The 22162-nt window shown below is 37.2% G+C and overlaps 2 protein-coding genes across 6 annotated transcripts in view; one reads left to right on the top strand and one right to left on the bottom strand.

Moving 5' to 3' along the window:
* Positions 1–11393, bottom strand: part of runx2a (RUNX family transcription factor 2a) — a 177446-nt gene extending 166053 nt beyond the window's left edge. For 2 of the 4 annotated variants that reach the window (XM_067984480.1, XM_067984479.1), the window contains exons 1-2: positions 11199–11392; positions 10909–11024 (exon numbers count right to left, since the gene is read on the bottom strand). In XM_067984480.1, coding sequence (XP_067840581.1) covers positions 10909–10966 — 58 coding nt within the window. In that variant the 5' untranslated portion in view covers positions 10967–11024; positions 11199–11392. The other 2 variants (XM_067984477.1, XM_067984478.1) reach the window with 2 other exon arrangements.
* Positions 1–22162, top strand: part of supt3h (SPT3 homolog, SAGA and STAGA complex component) — a 424528-nt gene that overhangs the window by 75631 nt on the left and 326735 nt on the right. The window lies entirely within an intron of this gene.

Genomic DNA, 22162 nt, shown 5'->3' with positions numbered 1-22162 from the left:
CAACCGCACTACCCTCATCAACCCTCTCCGTTACTTCATCAAAGAACTCAATCAAGTTAGTCAAACACGATTTTCCTTTAACAATTTCGTGCTGACTTTCGTTTATTAGTCCGTACTTTTTCAAGTGCCAATTAATTTTGTCCCGGATTACTGTCTCTAAAAGTTTCCCACCACCGACGTTAGGTGACTGGCCTTAATTACCGGGTTTATCCCTTTCCACTTTTTTGAACAGGGGTGTAACATTTGCAATCCTCCAGTCCTCCGGCACCGTCTCCATATCTAAGGAGGATTGGAAGATTGTGGCCAGAGCCTCCGCAATTTCAACCCGTACTTCCCTCAGTAACCTAGGATGCATCCTATCTGGACCGGGTTACTTTTCTACTTTGAGTGCTGCCAATCTTTTAAATACCTCCTCTTTATCTATTTTTATCCTATCCAATATTGCTACTACCTCCTCCTTTATTGCTACAATGGCAGCATCCTCTTCTCTATTGAAGACGAATGCAAAGTATTCATTTAGTACCTCAGTCACGCCTTCTGCCTCCACAAGAAGATTTCCTTTTTTATCCCTAATCGGTCTCACGCTTCCTTTGACTACCGTTTACTATTTATATGTTTATAAAAGACTTTTGGTTTCTCTTTTATGTTAGCTGCTAATCTATTCTCAAACTCTCTCTTTGCCCCTCTTATTCCTTTTTGTAGATCTCCTCTGTACTTGTAGTGTTAGACATGGAAGTAAAGATCTCTGAACATTATTCTAATTAAAAGTGCTTCAATATGTGTTTAGTGCAGTTTTGTCACATGAAAAATACATTAAATAGAGCCTGCTTCACTGAAGTGTGGCAAGATTGTGATAATTTAACATTTAAAATATAAACGCACCATCCAGTGAATTTAGCAGTGGAAATGGTATTAATGATACATAACCTGAAACAAAATAATATACTAATGTAATTTGTAGGAAATCTGCTTTTTCCCTAAGACTTTAAAACCACCAGCTTCTTCCAGTGGTTCAAGTGGAAGTTAAAGATCCCATGCTACTTTTCAAAGAAGAGCAGGGAGTGTTCCTAATGATTTTGTTCCTAGTAAGAATATAAGTCTCTCCACCGTTCTAAAGTACTTCATATACTATGAACTACTTTGAAGTACAGTTGCAGCCTTTATGTAGGTAAATGTAGCAACCATTTTGCACACAGCAAGATCCCACAAATTAGGTGAAAAGCCAATTATTCTGATTTTATCAGTATTGGTTGAGGAAGAAATATTGGCCAAAGTTACATGGAAGTGGTTGACGCAGATAGCATTGACACATTTAAGGGGAGGCTTGATGCACACATGAGGGAGAAGGGAATGGAGGGATATGGGAACAGAGTGGAAGAGTTGATTAGAGTGAGAAGAGGCTTATTTGGAGTATAAACATTGGTATAGGCCAGTTGGGCCAAATATCCTGTTTCTGTGCTGTAGATTCCATGTAACTTTGGCCAATATTTCTTCCTCAACCAATACTGATAAAATCAGAATAATTGGCTTTTCACCTAATTTGTGGGATCTTGCTGTGTGCAAAATGGTTGCTACATTTACCTACATAAAGGCTGCAACTGTACTTCAAAGTAGTTCATAGTATATGAAGTACTTTAGAACGGTGGAGAGACTTATATAGTGTTATATAAATGCAAGTCTTTTTCAATGCTTACTCATAATGTAAGGGTATATTAGAGTGAGTCTTTCCACAATAATGTAATAACTTTCCAGTAATATATTTTTACAGATTAGTGCTTTTTGTTAAACAGGCTACATGCTTCAGACTTTGCAGCAAACCATAACTACCAGTACACAAGATGCTCCTTAAAAATGTCAACACATTCTTGAAAACATTTTCTTTAAAAATGTTAATTTGCACACGGCAGTGTAGTTGCTTCCTAACTCCTAAAGCAGCAGAACTGTTAATCAAAACATTGGTCTTGATAACAGAAGTGACATAAGAATTTATTTTTAAATTCAGCGGAAAGACTCAGATGTATTTGTTTTCCAGCATATGATGAATTAAACAACCAGTATCATGTTCCATAATTTCCACATCAATTGATCAGTAACTATAATGTCCCATGTGCTCTTTTGACATTAAATTACTTTACATATATAATTTTTAATGTAAAATTTCTCTTTACTGTTTGATTAACCATTGACTATGGAAATATGCCAAATGAGAGCACCTAGACAAGTCACTTGTGACACAGGATTTGTTATATCACTAAACATTGATTATCTTCAATGTTTTATCTTGATATCTATGTCATGTATATTTATGCAATAAACTTGTCATCCCTGATTGTTCTTCAATAATCATAACACTAATAAAAAATGATACAACACCAAGTTATAGTCCAACAGTTTTATTTGAAAATCACAAGCTTTCGGAGGCTTTCTCCTTCGTCAGGTGAGTGTGACACTCAACCTGACGAAGGAAAAAGCCTCCAAAAGCTTGTGATTTTCAAATAAAACTGTTGGACTATAACCTGGTGTTGTATGATTCCTTACATTTGTCCACCCCAGTCCATCACCGGCATCTCCACATCATAATAAAAAATGAAGTTGATGTGGGATATTTAGCAATATTGTTAGCTATTTAAGTAAAATGACAGTGAAAGTTACATTCACTAGTGCTTTTTTGACTGATTAATGTTCTGAGGTGGATGAAGCTAGTAGAAAGTCTTGTGTACTCAGACATCGTCCTGAGTTTTGGTGATTTAGCTACTTATCATTTTTAGCAAAATTGGAGAAGAAAATTACAAGCAATATCTTTCAATGCCTAAGCATACATCCTGTATTTAGTTTGTCTGTATGTTGTGCATTTCTTGATGTAATGTTGCTTAATTTTGTGTTTTACTTTTCTTTTTGTAATTTGACTAATGGCATAGATTATTTCATGATAAAACTGAATAGAAGTGTTCGCAACTTGCGGATGAGGGCTACGAAAGCAACCCTACAATTTTGGTATAGTTGGGGGGGAAATAAAGAATATATAATAATGATGACTATGCTTGGCATCGCTTTCGATTTAAAGGGAAGTATGTAATTTTCTCTTAACAGTTTTGGTTTTTGCTTGAAAGTGAATACAGCTGTTTTAAATTGTAATCTAAAGAACAATGTTGGCCTTCAAAGCTGACTTGTAAATGTTAGCACCTATCAGACTATGTTAACCTTCTACATATGCATGTTTAAAAACTATATTATCATCAAAGATTTAGAATTCTGCTTAAGAGCTGTGATTTATCTCTCGTTGACGCACAGCAGTAGATGCAAGATGTTTTATGAATGTGAAATGAAATGGAATGAGCTTCTGGAGAAATGCTGCTGCTACAATTTAGAAGAGAGGAAACCAAGACTACTTTCATTTTGTTTTGTTGTAAGATGCCATTTAGCTTCTATTTTTAAATGTCAGATAGATTTTTCTCACAAACCTTTGCAAAGATTTTCTTTTATAGACAACATTAAGAGCTTTAATTAGTAACTGTAGTTAGTTGTGTTTTTCCCAGTTGTCATTGCAATGTTAAATGCAGCAAGCATTATTTACAAAAACTGGGATTTTATTCAACTTTATTTAATGAGGTGAATTATATAAGAAAAGGGGGAAAAACATTGATCTACATTTTCATTTTTATTAGAAAACTTGTTGAAAAATAGTTTTTATTAATTTAAATTAGTTAATGAGTTTTATATAAAATGAAATTTGAGCTTCTGATTGAAAACATAAGTTAGAAACGTAAGTAATCACGTGGAAATCACTGCAATCTCACGTTTTTCTGTTAGTAGTCAGGCAGGAAAACAGCTATGACAATGTTATAATAAATTTGGGATATTTTGAAAGCGTTAGTTAAAAATCTAATGTGGTTGGTTATAAATAAAGAGTAATTGGGTTAAAGTGTCTGAGCAGAGGCATGTAGTATTAAATAACACAACATGAAATGTATGACCACTAACTGAAACTGTGCAAACCTACCTCGTAGCCTACAAACACATGGTCCATGTTTCAGGTCCATGGGTGCAAAGTTTATTGGGTGCACCAAAAACAGTCAATTGTATTTTTGACCATGAAAAAAAGTTTTATTTGTGGCTAATTAAGAAAGTCTATTTGGGTTGCCTTGTACCCAAATGTTTTGTGCTTGCTAAAATAGCCTCTAACATTTTTGTTCAATTACTTTAATATGTCTCTTTTAAATAAACTAACAGTTTCTGGGTAGATTAAAAGAAATGGGTGAATAATCAAATAGTCTTTTTTGCCACCATCTGGCTTCTAATTACACCCCCCTTCAGTCATTACAGTAGTTTCTTGTTGGGGTTATGTGGTAAAGGGAGGATGTCTGGCTGGCTTTGTGGATGTCTACTGTCTATGGACAAAAAGCCGTGGTCAGGTTGCAGTCATAGACTCATTTTTTTTTAAAAAAAAGCACGATTCCATTTACTGTTATCGAAAAAGTTGAAACATTTTTGGGAGAAAAAGGCAAATTGTCATTGTATATTTAGTTCATTTGTTTGACTTTAACAATGAAGATTATTTACAAGTAACAACAGTGTGCCATTTTTTAAAGCACTACTTCAAGCTACTTTATAATTTAACCTCTAATAATATAGTTTGGCCTACAGAGAATCATAAAATAACTGTATAAAGTTTCAATGTAATCTGAATTAAGATTCTTTCGAGGACACTTTTCCTTAGTATAACTTCAGCACTCAATGGGTCAATGCAAGCTATGTGGTGGTATAAAACTACTTTTTTGTTTTAGCTTTTATAACCTCTATAAATGAGGCAAGCCAAATTCAATCACAAAGCCTAATTTACTTGGGTGTCTGGTCTGAAAGATGCATGGTCAGATAGAAAACAGAAAACAGCTTTTTAAATTGTGTTGATTGTAATTACATTTTTATTTGATACAAATGTTGTTAAATTCTTATTACTGTGTGTCTAGCCAAATGGATACTAAAGGACATATATTAGAATGGTGGGTTTCTGTACAATAAATAAAATTCCTAGCCTGCAACTTCTCAATCAAAAATCCTTATTACTATTTTTTTTTGATGGTTATCTAATTTAACTGGTAAAGTCTAGCAGTGGGCACTTAAAGATTTAGCTATCTCAGACAATCTGACAAATAGTGCCAGCTTATAAATTCTCAGTCTGCAAAATAAAATCAGGTGTCATTGCATTAAAGTCACCATTATTTAGAGGTGTTTTTGTGTTTTATCCTATGGTGCCAAAGTGAGAACAAAGTGGTGTTCTGCAGAAGATGTGGTGCAGTGACTGAGATAAATTTATCTTTTTGAGAAGTCTGTTACCAAAGGTTTACAGCACCAACTAGTCTCTTGTACAAATGCTGATATAACCTTTTATAAAGGAGCAGCTTTTCCCCCTCCCGATTAATCTTCTTGATTGTGGAAATCCTAACAGCTGCAAACCTTTTCGAAGAAAGAAAAACATGCATTTACATTGTGCTTTATCCATGCTAAAGCATTTCACAAGCAATCACTTTTTGAAATGCAGTGATTATTGTTATGTAGGTAAACATCATTGTGAAGTGCAATGATTCTTCTGTTGATAAAGACATGATGTGATGCCCTAAGGAGGGAGAGTAAGCCAGTGATATTGACAGGAACTTAAATCAATCTTTAACCAGTAGTGAGCATAGCAATTCACTTAGTTTTGTTAAATTCTTCTCAATAATACTGTTTTTGAAGAGTTCATATAATGCAGTCTTTCTCTAGAAACTGATGCATGAAATCATACCATTTACACTCTAAAATATTGTATCTCGTTGAGTTGGGTTTTAATGGCAATTTCTGGCTTGCAAGCCAGGCATTTCGAATGACAACACCTCCTTTAATGTTTCTAATTCAAATGCAAGTAAATTCCTGAATAAAATTCTAAGCTTTTGTTTATTGTTGGAGATTTGCCACAGAAAGGTGTTTTTTCATTTGTTGGGTGACCTGCCTGTTAATGTAATGATCAGTATTGAACTAAATATATACTAAATCTACGCTATTTAGCTTTTGCTTCAATTAAATAATCATTGGTTGAATGTGTTAGCTTTTCCATGAGGTGAAAATAATAAGCCTATTATGGGTTTGGCCCTATCAGATATGAATTGTAATTGTGTTGATGCTGAGAGGAAAATTAAGTTTAAAATTTTGTTTAGGTTAACACTAGCCACCTGGTTAAGAAACAAGGATATATGTAAAACAAGTTTGGTTAAGTACACAACTGAAATTTTCTATCTGCTTCAAAAAAGAAATAGTACTTATTTTACCTGAAACAGAATAATGAAACCTATATCATAGTTTTATACTAACTTGACATTATCTTAAAGATGAATGGTTCATAAAATAGAATTAAGATTACACTAATGTTAACATTTCAGTAACGTGTACGTTTCAGAGAATAAGAATCTGCAATAATAGTTAATTTGGCTACTGCAGATATTGTCCTTAGTTTGTAAAGGGATACCAGTTGGAGTTCCATGAAAATTATTGTGAAGGCAGATTTTATTTTTTAAAAAGGTGCAGTTGAAGGTTGTTTCTCACAACCTAAGTAGCCCAGTGGAATGGGTAATTAATGGCATTATTCTGTACCTAACCGAGCTCAAAATACCCCACAAAGTGGTTGTATCAAATGTAGCCAGCTTTTAAGGTTTAAATCATTCCAGTGCTATGCAGCCTGGAAAATGTGGCTGAAATTAGAAATCTACTAACCAAGATCTATCTTGAGTTTTCATCAATGCACATTATAACAGTACCAATAATGTTGTGAAAACAAAATATGACCTATTGAAGAGCAGCAGGGAGTTCTTAGAGTGTCCTGGCCAATATTTATACCTTAACGAAGATCACTGAATCAGATGATCTGGTCATTTATCTCATTGTTGTTTGTGGAACCTTGCTGTGTGCAAATTGACTGCCATATTTCCCTACAACAGGGACTACACCACAAAAGTTCTTAATTGGCTGTAAAGCGCTTTGGGACGTCCTGAGGTTGTGAAAGTTGCTATATAAATGCAAGTTCGTTCTTTTCCTTATTTATTTTACAAGATTTTAGTGCAAAATGATTGAAAGTAGAAGTCAGAGGTCACCATCTACGTGCATTTTAATGGATGATTTTGCTGCAGACTAACTGATGTGTACAGTCATGAGTTTTATTTCATTGGCTGTGGAATTTACACTATCATCTGCAACAGAAAATAATTTTGTCACAGAAATTGATGATATTGGGATATTTTCTCCCTCAGTATTTTATGTAAAAGCTGTCGTAACATACAATATTCTGACTGCTGGTAGTATTACTTCTATTTTTATAATTTTAATTTTAAAATTATGTGCATTTCAGTGACAAACTTGAGAAATTGTATTAATTACACATTAAAGAACCCAGCACTGTGAATGTGCATTAATTTATATTTAACATGATCCCTACTGAACATTGATGTTGGTGAAAGGGATAAATAATTATGTATACAGTCCCTGGATGGTTCCACTTATGGGATTGACTCTGCCTTTGAATTTCAACAAAAAAGTTTTGTATTCTTTACAGTTCCCTGTATTTCCAGTATGAAACTAGAAGACAAGCTTGGTTTCTTGTAAGTTCAGTTTGAAAAGTAGATAAATGTGTGCTTTTAATACTGTATATAGCAGAGTGGAAAGTCAATACTGCAGCCAGTGTCACCTTTGTCCCCACACAGGCTGAGTTTTCTTAACTCTTCTCTCTTCCACTGTAGTATTATAAAATTATATTGAAAGCTTCAGAAGCATTTTTACCATTTTTACCTGCTGAAATGTAATGTGCTTTTCATGATTACGACAGGAAAGAAAGGTTTGAAAACTATCTTAATGCAATTTTTTTGTAAATTATCTACTTTGAAAATGAATGATAGTCTTGAAAATATTTTTAAAGTTGCAGTTATGCACAATCACCTACGCACTTTATTAAAGACTAAAGGGAGCAGTTTGAAATGGTGTACATTCATTGTTGTATTGTATTAATAGAAGTGAGAAACCTTCAGGCTCAGTAAGTCTAGATGCATAGTTTTAGTATAATTTACTTGCTGTTTATGGTACTGGGCAGAATTTTACATGGATTCAGACTATTGGACATTCATGATTAAGGTGGTGATATTCCTCTTTTAACAAAAAATGGAAGGATGCCTGATTTTCCATAATTAATCTGCTAAAAAAATGATACTCAAATCTCATATTTGCAAAGCGTTCCTGTGAACTTAATTCGCAGTTTGTCAATAAACGGGCATGCTCCCGTTTTTCATTAAAACTGTAATTTCAACCTCAAGTGTTTCATAATCATTGCTTGACTAATCTAATAAGGTGATTTGTTTCAAATTCCAGCCATGTTCTTTATCCTATATGTTCTATAAAACAAGTTGCAGATCATTTCAAAGTTTAGTAATGTGCAGTGGCCTGAAAGTGTAAATACTGTAGGATTTTTTGATGAGGGTTCTGAAAAAAGGTTAGTAAAGTTTTAGTTCTTAATGGAACAAGAGAATATGTGTGAATTGTAAAGATCAAAATCCTTTACATTGTTATTAATGGTCTCTTCACATAGAAGAAATTGTAGCATAGGTGGTATTTAAGGTTTGCTGGATGTGTTCATACAGTATTTAAAAAAAAAACTGGCCATACTTTTTACAGACCAATGAATAGATTTATATTGTGCATTAAGCCCATTTCAAATTTGACTCCAAACATAAAGGAATATGTTCATGAAACTGCTGTAAAACCGTAATTTTTAAAACTACAACTTTATAATCTAGCTAAATCCAGGGATACATGATGCTTTCCAACTGCTCTTCGGAAGTTCTAGCTAAATAGAGTATTCACAGCTGTAAACCTGCATTATCCGTTATAAACATTTTAATAACGTGGTCTAGCTACTCTGCGGATGTTATGCCTCATGATTTATAAAAGCAGTTTATAATTTTGTGTAGATTTGGCACCTGTTTTTACAAAGAACTGTTTCCTTAATTTTTAACGAGACAAAAAAGGGATAAGCTTCATTTTGGAGCAGCACTTTGGTAGCGATACCATATGTAGCTCTGTGGTGTACTTATTTAAACTATGTTGAAGAACTAACCAGGACTAATATTTTAACTGTGTACTGTAATGAATTATGGCAGGAAGTATAAAAGTTGTTGCAGCGTTTATTTGTGTATAAATGTACTATTTTATAGGGATATATGAGTGTGAAATCAGTGGAGAGGCATAGAAAAATGGGAAAACCTTCGTATTGTTTACCCCTGCTGATCAGATGCAAAACACTGATTCCCCAAACTGTCTGGATTGCGTCCTAAAGTGTTCTCTGAGTAGTAGTAAACAACATACTTGTGACATTTTACCACCTGTCTCTGTTACATTGGGTATCTCTGCTTTGGGATCACACACGGGGAGTGGAAATTCGTAAGTGTAAAGCAGAATGTATTTTTGCTGTTTGATTTTTTAAAAATGAGTTGCGTTACACTTGAGGAATAAAAGTTTCAGCTGATCACTTGTAAATGTTTGAGAAATTAGTTTTTCTTGTGGTTGTCTGTAGTATTTAGTGATGACTAACGGCCATATGAACTCATTGGCTTTTATCACAAAAATTAAATTACTTTTTGAAACTTCATAGAAGTTTTTCCCCACTGGCCTCTGAAAATTGTACAGTATGATATTTCTGGGCTGTTGTGTGGAGAATAATAGCATGAGCACCTGCAGGAAATTAAAAACAACACTGCAGATTCTTTGGGTGTGACAGTGCCTTTTGTCTCCTCTGCAATTAGTATTTTAGTAAAATCTTGTTCAAAATTTCCAGTCATAATCTTTATTTGTTAAGGTAGGAGCCTTGGCATTTCACTAATCTTACTAATTTGCTGCTGTAGATTTTTATCACTAAGCTTTTTTTGCTGTAGCCAGTACAGATAAATTAGATATGCTTTAGTTTATTTTAATCAGAGTGGCTCCACTTAGCTTTGCCATAAACAGCAGCTCTGGCGGGAAGCAACATAAAGGATTTAAACATCTGTGCGTACATTTTGGAGACATTGGTTGTTTTATTTTAATCAGATAGGTTTCTGTGAACACTAAATGCAGTTGCATGTGTGCAAAACATGGCACTGGTTCTAAAATGAAGTTTACTTCCTTACAAATATTAGAAACCATGTTAGTGGTCAAATAGTGCAGTGACCCAGCTGTTACGGGTTGACGGGAGTATTGTATTTTAAGCAGTAAGACCAGGTTAGCCGCATACCCACAAATCCACAATGAAAATATCAAGAGACCTCTCTATGCTTCCTGTACAAAATAATAATCAATATAATATGTGCTGCTATATTTGAATGAAGTTTTATAAGTAGGATGGTATGTTATTTTTTCCTCCCCACTCTCATGCTTCTTTGCAACAAAGTAGAGTTAAAACCAAGTTATTTATCAGTTACATATTTTACAGGCCATCTTCATTTTGTTTGTAATATGTTGTTTTGTTTCTTTCCATGAAAGAAATGTATTCCACAGGAATGTTGGATTGGTAAAAATAGGTTATACTACTCTATTGACAAATAGGCACAACATTAGTTCCATAATACGTTTTTCACACTTTGACCTTTTGAAGCACGTTATAGTACTTTTAAATTTGAAAAAAACAGAAAGCATGTTATTTGTAATAATTTGTTTTTATTGACAAATAATCCAGCTTAGTTTTATAACAATTTGATTCTTGCATTGGTTCAGTTTTACTGCATAAGCAAACTTGTGAAACAAGCTTTTGTATTAACTAGTCAACAAATTAAGAGGTTACATAAACGTGTACCGAATGGAAATATTTATAGTAAAATTCCACATTTAGTATAAGAGAAAATATATATGATTTGTACTTACCCCAGAAGAAGTTTTGCTGACATGGTGTGACTGAACTGAACAGGCTGTTAGATGCCATAGTCCTTCTTTCAAATATACTTTTCGCCTGTGGTTTTGGTGTCCCTCGAAGCCTTAAACTGAAAATATAACCATTGCAAAGGAAGTTTAAGAGCTTGCCAGTGGTGCTTAGGTGAGCTGTTTGATGTCATTAACTTGTTTGGCCACAAAATAACATACAACATGCAAAAAAGACAAATAAACATTTGATGGACAAGTATTTACTGTAAAGGCTGTGGTTAGCAAGCACTTACTGACAGAGTTGGTCTTGGTGGCTGGTAGTGACCTGCGGAGATTAACCATTTAGAACCAGAGGTTCTCTCGTCGTCCTGGAGAGAAAGTTGCACCGCACTTGTGGTTCTGTGGTTGTTTGTGAGGCGAATGAAGCATTCACACAATCCAAAAAGCATAAGCTTTAAACTCTTCATGTGCTCTTACTGGAGAAACTGGATCACGTGGCTTGTGACATCATGATATACAAAGCAAAGTGGAACAGCCTATCCCTGTGGGTTTTTGACAAAAGGCTCGTGGTAGACTCTTCCTGGCATAAAGAGGGACCAGCTTTAATTTATATGACTCATGGGGATTTGGACAGCATTACAAACGCAGTGAAGGAAAAAAAAAAGAACAAACTCATCTACAGATGAAGCATATGGGCAGCAGGAATGACTCGCACTGCTCAGTTTAGTCTTACCAGTGCATTGTCATATTTGCAGAAAAGTGAACATAACTTGCTGGCACAGGGGTTGTGTGAAATTCTGAAGATCGGTGATGACTTACAGTAAAATAGTGCATTTAGCCACTATTGAGAGGGTCTGCTTTATATTTGTATTTTCTGGGTGTCTGATACCCCCCCCCCCCACCCCGTCCTGTCCTTGTTAGCATTGTGCTACCCTTCTTTGAAAGAAAGTCACCCAAGTTAGGTCTAGTCAGCAGAAGATTGTTTGTTGTGCATTCTGTGCTGTAACTGCCTCTTGTAGAAATTCATGTGTCAAGATTCCAATGCAAGACTTAGTGTAAAAGGTGTCTTCAGTATGATTTTGGTACTGTGTGAGAGCTTTGGTTTGTGTAACGAAAATTGAGTGTAGTGAATCATCAGCTTATTTCAGTCAAATGCAACAGTGTTTTTCATTTATCAGTGCTTGACTAGTAGAATTCATCAGAAATTGAATTACTGTCTACAAATTAAATAAAAAGGTTTTCTATTTCTATTTAAACTATTAGAGCCACATTCATCACGGGAACCACATGTACAGTTCCACAATTTTTTTTGGGGGGGGTGGGGGGGGGGGGGCGGCGGCGTTGGTGGTGGTGGTGGTGGTCAAGGGAGAAGTTAGGCATAAAATGTAACAGTTTGTGTCTCTTGTAATTTTTGTAAACTTTGATACATATTAATACTATCTTGAATAAATGCCGTCAATCTCCTTTTCTTAAAAAATTACTACTTTTTATGAGTAATTATCAAAATACTTTAAAAACTAAATGATGTCTAATAGTTGAAGTTTGTAACTGGCCGTAACTTTTGGTTTAGTCCTTAGATTTGTATTTTACTTGAATGGCAGGATCACATAATAAAAGACACATGAGGTTAAGGTGCACAGTAAAAGATTCTTTAGGATACTTCTTGTTTGTATTTTTAAAAAACTTTTCTCCATGTACTTCATTAATTTTGCAAAGAGTAGCTGATGTCAAAATTCTAGGTTTTGCTCACACTAGGGAATTTAAACCAATCCACACTGAGGTAAATCGGTTTGAACTGTGTACCTCTAAACCAGAAACACATTGAAATCAATCTTTTTAGAAAACTTTCATGGAGGTGGGTTTAAAACTAATTTAAAAGTGGCTTCAGGTACGGTATTATAGGGCTGAGCAAGAACTAATTAAAAAATGTTTAATTGGAAAGTAAAATAACGTTGCATACCTGTACTATATCAGTAAGCATTAAAGGTTTCTGCTCCTATTCAATTCAAGTCGCCAGTTTTCTCAGAAAAGATGGATGCATGATGGGAACTGTGGAGTACGAGAAGTAAGTTGAGTAGTGTGGGTCATGGTGCTTGTGAGTTATGTTGGCTGTGTCACAAGTGGTTTCCTGAACTCACTGTTTCCTGATGCATGTTGTATTTTGAGTTTTGAATTTTTTTAAACCAGCAATATTGATTAGGTTTGGAGTGGAATTACCATTGCAGATGTCCTTGGAGAAACTGTTGAGTGATCCCAGAGTGTGAGATTATGATGAAGATTCAGCAGTGGTTTATTGGAGATATATAAACCAAATTGATAAATTATGCTTTATGTAATAATTTTATAATATATAATTGTGGAGTAGGAGAGCAAAACTGATGTAGGTTTTACAGTCGATTTTATACAAGAGGGTGTAACATCTAGAATAAAAAGCTAATTAAAAAATGACACTGCTTCTATCATTACCCAGCATTAGTGCATGAGTATATTCTGTCAACTTGTTGGACCCATTAAACAAGGAAAACTGCATTTATTGTGTGACCCATTGTTACCAACATCAAGTTGTACACGGACTGTAAAGGGAGCTGAATTGTATTGCTATAATGGAGCAATTTAATTTGTTTGCAGTTAGTAGACTGTCAGTAGAGATACTTTTATGATTCAATTCAGATCTCCCTGACTTATAAAATGTAGCTGGGTGGATATTAGCATGCAGTGATTTGTTTAAGCATGCAGGACTTGGTTTCAGTTTCTCACTTGACACGGATCCTATGCATTGTTGATCATCTTTTTTTAACTTAACCTTTGAATTTTCTATTAATTTGCTTTCGAGTTCTGCACTGCTGCATGAGCAGTTAAGTTATGCTTGTACTTGACTTCTATCAAGCTTCTACAGCAGCAAAGAGTAGCAGTGGCAACTCCTTTTTCTCATTATTTAGTATGTGGGGATTTTGGGGGCATGGGATAAGATATTTTGTAGGATTGTTGTCGTTGTTTTTAAAATAGAAAGGCATCATATTGTGCCTTGGTACCCGTCATCCACCATGAAAACTTGAATGCTCACCATGAAAAAAATCCAATTGTGATCGCCACAGGACAACTGTTGGAAGTCATATCTTTTATTCAAAGCTTTCTAGTGAATTTAAATTGTATTGTCCCTATATTATAACTGGCTGTGTAACGCTAGTGCTATCGCTGCCACCAAGTATGAACATACTTTTAAAAAAAAATTGTAACCACAGGAGAATATATTTATGCTACTGAAGGTGATGCAAATGCTGGTCAGTGCAGTCATATTGTATACAAATAGGCTCCCAACATGTAGTCCCTTAAGCCAGACTGACAACAAGCACTTGTATTTATATAACACCTTTAACATAGAAAAATGTCCCAAGGCACTTATCAGAGGCGTAATCAGACAAAAATAGACACTGAAACAAAGAAGGATCTATTAGGAGGACTGACCAAAAGCGTGGTCAAAGAGGTGGGTTTGATGAAAAGGTCTTAAAGGACAGGAGAGAGATGGAGAGGGGGAAGGGTTTCGGGAGAGAATTCCGGAGGGTGGGACCTCGGCGTCTGAAGGCACAGCCGCCAGTGGTGAGGTGAAAGGCAGGATGCATAAGAGACCAGAGTTGTCGGAACGGAGAGTTCTGGAGGGATTGTATGGCTGAGGAGGTTACAGAGAAAGGGTGGGATGAGGCCATGAAAGGATTTTAACACAGGATGAGAATTTTAAATTGGAGGCATTGGGGGACCAATGTAGGCCAGAAAGGACAGGAGAGCTGGCTGAGCAGATCTTGATGCGTATAGGATAGGAACAGCAGAGCTTTGGATGAGCTGGTGTATAGAACATTGAGGATGGGAGGCTGGCCAGGAGAGCCTTGGAATAGTTGATTCTGGAGCTTACAAAGGCATGGATGAGAGTTTCAGCAGCATTTGGGCTGTTTGTGGAGCATAGATGGATTGTTTTATGGAGGTGGAAGTAGGAGGTCTTTGTGACGATGAAGATATGGGGTTAGAAGCTCAGCTTGGGGTCAAATAGGATGTCAGGGTTGCAAACAGTCTGGTTCAATCTGAGACAATGGCCAGGGAGGGGCAAGGATATGGAGTTTGTGGCAGGGGCTGAAGAAGACAGCTTCAGTCTTCCAATCTTTAACTGGAGGAAACTGCGGCCCATCCAAGACTGGATGTTGGACAAGCAGTCTGATAGCGCAGAGGCAGTGGAAGAGTTGAGAGAGGTGGTGGGCAGGTACAGTTGGGTGTCATCAGCATATATGTGGAAGCTGACCCCAATAAGATTTTGTTTGAATTTTGTTTTTGTATAAACTAAGCAGTAAAGAATGAAACTGTTTCAGAATTGAATGTGGATAGATTGATTGAAGGGCAACATTGAGTAGCTTAGTTGAGTAAACCGTGTTAAATTCTGCAGTGCATTGCATAGGAAAGCTCTTTATTACCAATTAATATCAGTTAAAATATTTTTTGTTTGTTCCTTGGGGAATCCTGTGAATGTGAGAGATGTAGTGAATGTGTTTCTTTGAGTTTGGAACCAGTTGTTTAGTAAGATACAGGGTGTGCTCTTTGTGCTAAGTAGCTGATTAATTACCATCTTATCACATGTTGGAATGGCTTATAAGGATGTTCCCAATCACAACTGATATTTCTGATCAAGTTTGAAAGAATGAGCTCAGTGAATTTGTTTCCAAATACTATGAAAATTTTTTGTTAAATCTTCAAAGGGAAATCAGCCTTTATTGAAAGGCCACTTGCAGCTTTTTTGAAAATTGTCTTAATCATACCACCATATCTGCACATACTACATCAGTATGACCATACCAACCTCTTTAAATAACCTCATTCCCCCATCCATCCCAACCTTCAGGCCTCTACATTCTGCAACTCCTCTCTCCCGTCTCCTCCTTCACAATCCCTCCAGCCCTCAGACTCATTTCAACCATCTCTCTGATCTGTTGCTCTCCAGTCTTCAGATCTCTCTTCCTTTGATAGCTTTCTCTTCCATTATCTCTCTCTTCTTCTCTCACTTTTGCTTCTCTCACTCTGCCTTATCTCGCGCCCTCTTTGTTCTCTTCCCCTCCACCAGTTGTTCTCTTCCCACTTTCGAGCTCTTGCATGGGCTCCTTTCGATCTCATTCTTTAACTTCTAGTTCTCTCCTCCCTCTTCAATCTTCCCTTCTCTCTCTTCGGTAGTTCTCTCTCACTGCCTTCTCTACCTCTCTTGTTCTACTTTCTACGACTCTCACTCTCTGATTCCCCCCTGTAGAATGGCCAATGTAGTACCCATTTTTAAAATGGGAGACAGAGCTAATCCAGGTAATTACAGACTAGTTAGCTTAACATCTGTGGTAGGGAAAATGTTATTCTTTAAGAATGAAATTACCACATGTCTAGATAAAGACAAAATAGGTAGAAGTAGCTAGCATGGATACCAAAAGGGAGAATCGTACTTGACAAACCTTAAAGAATTCTTTGAGAAAGTAACAGACATAGTAGATAGGGGAAATGCAGTGAATGTAGCGCACATGAACTTTCGGAAAGCCTTTGACAAGGTACTACATAGAAGATTACTAGAGAAGATTAAAGAGTATGGAATTAGGGGGAGGATAACAAATTGGATTAAAAATTAGTTAGAAGGGAGAAAATAGAGAGTAGGAGTAGAGGGCAGTTTTTCAGAGTGGTTGGAAGTGGGTAGTGGTGTCCCACAGGTTCAGTTCTGGTGTCACTTCTGTTCACTGTATATCAATGATTTAGATACAGGATGATACCAAAATAGGAAGTTACAACATGGAAACAGGTCTCCCAATCCAACCAAACCATTTTGGCATTTACCCTCCACGTGAACAAATAATTCTAATCACATTTACCCACCCTGTTCCCCTATGCCTTCAACCCCTTTTCCTTCATCCATATATCCAATCTAATCTTGAATGTTGACATAATTGCCAATTCATTAGAAAACCAGAAGAAGTTGCAAAGGGCTATGGATAGGGGGCATGGGCTAATAAGTGGTGGATGGAATTTATTGTCAGTAAGTGTGAAGTGATGCATTTTGGTTTAAAAAAAACAGCAGTAATTATACTCCCTGGTTAGTAGTCTGCCCTTCCTCTACCTGAGTCCCAACAGCTCCAATGGAGTCAATCAACTCAGCGTTCAACCTTATCAGTTTTTACTGTGGCAGCAACAGGATTCCATTGGAGACATCAGAACACTCGTAAGGGTGGCAGGACTGACACTGGAAAGAGGTGGAGGGGTGATGGTGCCAGCATGGACCAGAAGGTTTGGTGACTTCGTGAACAAAGTACCAGAATGGACTGGTGGTGGGTGGAAGCTAAAGAGGGGGTTTATATGTTATGTCCTGGTGCCTCGCTTCGATGTGCTTCATTTTGAAGTACCTCTTTCTGGCATTGTGGGCTACGTTCAACATGTGGTTTCATCGGTGCATTCTTTGAATCGCCATGGTCCACTAATATGCCAGGTTGTTCTCTGCATCCCTGGTTAGTAGTAATAGTTGCAGCGATTAATTTTTTGCACTCTTTTTCAGTTTCATGTCAGGGGCCTGATCTCTACCTAGGGCCTCCTGCTATATTGTGCTAGCTAGCTACAGACTAGTTGCTGATCACTGGCTCCTGGTTGACCTATGTGGGATGGCTGCTGCTGGATGGATTACTGGCAGTGGTTTGTTTCTAGTCTCTGGCTGCTAGTTATGGTTTGGTAGCTGAATGCTTTCTTTTGCTGTTTGGCTTCTAGTGGTAGCTGGCTGTGTTTTGGCAGCTTGTTGGAGGCAGGTGGCTGGCTGCAAGCTGATGGGCGAATTGAACTGGTGGGTTGGCTAACTACCTTGGTCTGTACCACTCACCTACTCGCTAGATAAAATCACCTGACTCAACAGGGGAGTACGTTTTGTGTGCTTTAATTGTAAGCTATGTTTTTACACCATGAAATAGTTATATATTATATAATATTTCTGCATGTATATGAAAAAGTGCACTCCACTATGTTAGAAAATACACTGAATTAAGTGCCAAAAATCATGTTTTTTGGAGAGGGGAGCATACTTCCAGATCCTCCCTCCTCCCCCACAAAGGAATTCTTGTCTGATGATGTACAGTATACCCACTCCTAAAACTACCATTACACTGCTGACTCTTCCCCCTGTTATTGCAACACAAAAAAATATATTTTACAGAACTGGGTGAATGGAAGCAGTTTCTACAGCAACAGAATTACAAAGCTGCACACAATAAATAGCTTAGAACATTAAAGGAATTTGAATGTCTAGGAATTTTCCAGTTGCCAATGGAAAGCAGTTGACCAGATCAGTGATATGATTGCGTTGTTGATGGGTCTACCAGTAAGCTTTGAGTTTACATCAAGTCAAAATATAATCATGCAAAAGTACACTCTGCAGGAAATATAGCATCGGCAGCACACAACTTTCCCTGGTGGCCGATATGAAACAATTTGAGCAGAGATTTTAGAACTGGCTGTTTATAGAGCTGAACCTACTGCAAAACTCTCCAATAGGGCAAAATTACCTATTTAAGTAGTCTGTTAGCTCACTTACAGTTTAGCTAAACATCAAAGTTATAATGCGGACTCAGGGTTTATACATTTTTTTTCAATGATTTGTGTGTGTGAGTACATATGTGTGAGTGGAACTTGGGGGAGGAGAGTAAGGAATGCTTTCCATAGTACATGTACTTCAGCACATAAGTAGATGTACCCGTGTGTGCTGGAAAATGTAGGGTTATGTTCAAAATGCTATATAATTTATGGAGGTCCACTGTTTCCTTTGTTCCTTCCTTTTTACTTAATTGGCCAGGATAAAGAAAGGTTGTGTATGAGAAAATCTGGAAAAGTTGTCTTGAATTACTGCAAAGGATGTGGCCAAGCAGAGACAGGAAACTGTTACCACCAGTGTCACATTCATATAGTGCCTTATTTCAAATTTTGTATAAAAAATACATTTGGTTTACAGGGCTTCTTTGCTTTCATTGACAAAACTTTACTAAATTTAAAAGAATAGGAATATGAGGCTTGTGTGTACTTCAGACACACCAGTTGAAGGATAAGTGGAAACGGTTGCCAGACTAAATTGAATGCTGTGTTCTCTCCCTACCCCACCCCCATAACATGGGTGGTTCTCTCTATCTTCTATAAGTAAACACAATTCTACTTTCTACATTTAGGAACTGGAACAAAGTAAATTCAGCCTTGGTGTGGTGACAATTTCACCATTGCATCTGAAGAAAGAAAGGAAAGAACTTGCATTTGTATAGCATCTTGTCATGTCCTAAGGTTATCCCTAAGAACTTTATAACCAATGAACTACTTTTGAACTGCAGTTACAGTTTAAGTAGGCAAATGTGGTAGCCAAATTGTGCACAGCAAGGTCTCACAAACAGCAAATGAATGAATATCTGGATAATCTGTTTTTTTTTGTTGAGGAAAGTTGGCCAGGACATCAGGAGAACTTCCTACTCTTATTTAATAGTGTTATGGGATCTTTTATGTCAACCTGAGCAGGCATACAGGGCCACTGTTTAGCATCTCATCTGAAAGATGGTATCTTCAACAATGCAACACTTCCTCAGTACTGCACTGGAATTGTCAGCTTAGATTATGCGCTCAAGTCCTGAAGGGGAGCATGAACATGACCACCTGACTCTGAGGCAAGAGTGCTACCAACTAAGCTAAGTAACATTCAACTATATATGCTGCTAAAAGATTCTAATTTCCATCGCATAAAATTTACATGGATTTCCCCAGGCCCCTGCTGTGCACAAACAGTGATAACTCTTTGATGAAGGGGTGGGGTGAATTTGGGTGCAGGTTTTAAAATGTACGTTGTATTCGCAAAAGCCACATCACATAAGTGTGCTGACATATTGGGGTAGAAATTCATCTTGGGCGGTATTGAAAAACTAACTTCAGTGGAACTGACTATCAGGCGGGAGGTATAACAGGCATCCAATGCAATACCACTTGTTTTGCGCTACCGCCCACTGGATCTAAAAATTAGCCATGGATGTTGCCTGCACATATATTGATTAAGGACAAAAAGACATGTGGCTCAATGGTGGCACTCTCGCCTCTGAGTCAGAAGGTTGTGGGATCAAGTCTCACTCCAGAGATTTCAGCACATAATTTAGGATGATACTTCAGTGCAGTACTGAGGGAGTGCTGCACTGTTGGAGGATGAGATGTTAAACCGAGGCCCCATCTGCCCCCTCAGGTAGATGTAAAAAAATCCCATGGCACTATTTGAAGAAGAGCAGGTGAGTTCTCCTGGTGTTATGACCAATATTTACCCCTCAACCAACACCTAAAACAGATGGTCTGGTCATTTATTTTATTGCTGTTTGTGGGAGCTTGCTGTGTGCAAATTGGTTGCTGCATTTCCTATATTACAACAGTGACTACACTATAGAAGTACTTCTTTGGTTGTAAAGCGCTTTGGGATGTCCTGAGGTCATGAAAGTTGCTATGTAAATGCAAGTCTTTCTTTTATTAAAATGTAAATATATATGGTGCATTATAGTTGTGCCCACACATGTTCCGTTCCAAATGGAAAACGTGGCTTCTGTGATCTTTTACATCAACCCTTTGTAATAAAATTCAGATGGAATTGATTCTCTCTTTTTCCTCCCTTGTTAGCCATGGGGGTATTCAGATTTCATACTGTGGAAAATTGCAGGTATGAACAACATCCTTACCCTGCAATTCATCATGTTGCAGCAATGTATTATGCCAGTGGCTTGGTGTTATGCATTGATCCTTTTACAAGTTGTACATTATTAGTGTCCTTAGAATCTAACTTGCTAACCATCTACATTTCTCTTATGGTGCTTAAAGTGTTTTGAATCTCCTGTTTTTCCCTAAAGTACTCTGTCTTCTTGTTGCTGCTTCTCCCTTCTTTTTCTCTCTTATCCTTTTGGATAGGACATGATGGGGAAAGAAGCCACTGAGGGTCGTAAGCTATATTTTTCGGTGCTGGGTGAAGGGCATTAGTTGGGGGAGGGATCCAGCTAGGATTACAAGCTGCCAAGGCCACTGCATACCCTCCCACCACCCAGGACTCCAGCCCCATTGATTGCTACACCCCTCTCCATGTGTCAGGTGCTTTGGCCCCCGCCAGCCTCTACACCTCCCCTGAATCCACTTGGCTCCATCAGCTGCTGCAGCCCCCTCTAGGATACAGAGTACCCATTGGCCACTGCAGTAAATATAGCTCATATTTTCTGTCTGTCACAGTGCTTGGTCACACTTCAAGTGTTGATCATCAAAGAAAGATCAAAGGTAGTTATTGACACAGTTGCTAAAATATCTTAAATTTCTGAGTGACCTTATCAGTCACACTTGAAAACCAAAGGCAGTTTTGACCCAGGAGCCAGAACAGCTATAACCTATGACCTTACTAATCATTATTTTTTTTTAAAAGAGAAAGCAAGCCAAGTTTGTGACTAGCTTTAATGCAAAGAGGTTATTGGACAAGTCTAGCCTGGATTTAACAACTGCAGTGGAAAGATAAAACCAGATATTGGCATACATGTGAAAATTGATCCCATGCTTGGGTACAATGTCCTTGAGTGGCAGCATATTGATGCAGTCTAAAGGAACCAAGGATGTGACTTAAAAGCACACTGGAGATGGCCATGTGGGCATGAGAAGAGGAAGCATTGCAGAAGCTGGTTATGTTGGACAGGTAAGAGAGGCAGTGGTGGAGGATGGCATTCTCTACCTTTTATAGAGGATCGCAGAAGGGATAAGGAAGACGAAGAGATATAGCACACTGAGGTTGCAATCATGCAGAATATCATTGCTGATTGTCCAAGGGTGGTTTCAGTGCTGCTGGTGGAGCAGATGCCAGACTGAAGGGCTTGAAACAAAAAAGGTGGAAGAGGTGGTTGCTGAGTTGCATTCGAGGATTTTTGAAAGGTAATTGTAAACAATTTTACAACACCAAGTTATAGTCCAGCAATTTTATTTTAAATTCACAAGCTTTCGGAGGCTACCTCCTTCCTCAGGTGAACGATGCGGAAATGAAGTCCTCGAAATGAAGTCGCATTTATAATTCACAGAACAATGCTGGTGATAACAGACAGTTTTTTCAACTGCCCGTTGCCAAGGCAATCAGTGTGCAGACAGACAGGTGTTACCTGCCAGGTCTCAGAATATACAAATCACCAAAAAAAACAACAAACAAAAAAAAACAGAGATAGAGAGGTAGAAACATAGA

Source organism: Heptranchias perlo, chromosome 5 (genome assembly GCF_035084215.1).
Source record: "Heptranchias perlo isolate sHepPer1 chromosome 5, sHepPer1.hap1, whole genome shotgun sequence".
Lineage (NCBI taxonomy): Eukaryota > Metazoa > Chordata > Chondrichthyes > Hexanchiformes > Hexanchidae > Heptranchias > Heptranchias perlo.
The sequence above is the reverse complement of the archived record's forward strand: the minus strand, read 5'-3'. Positions and strand labels throughout refer to the sequence as shown.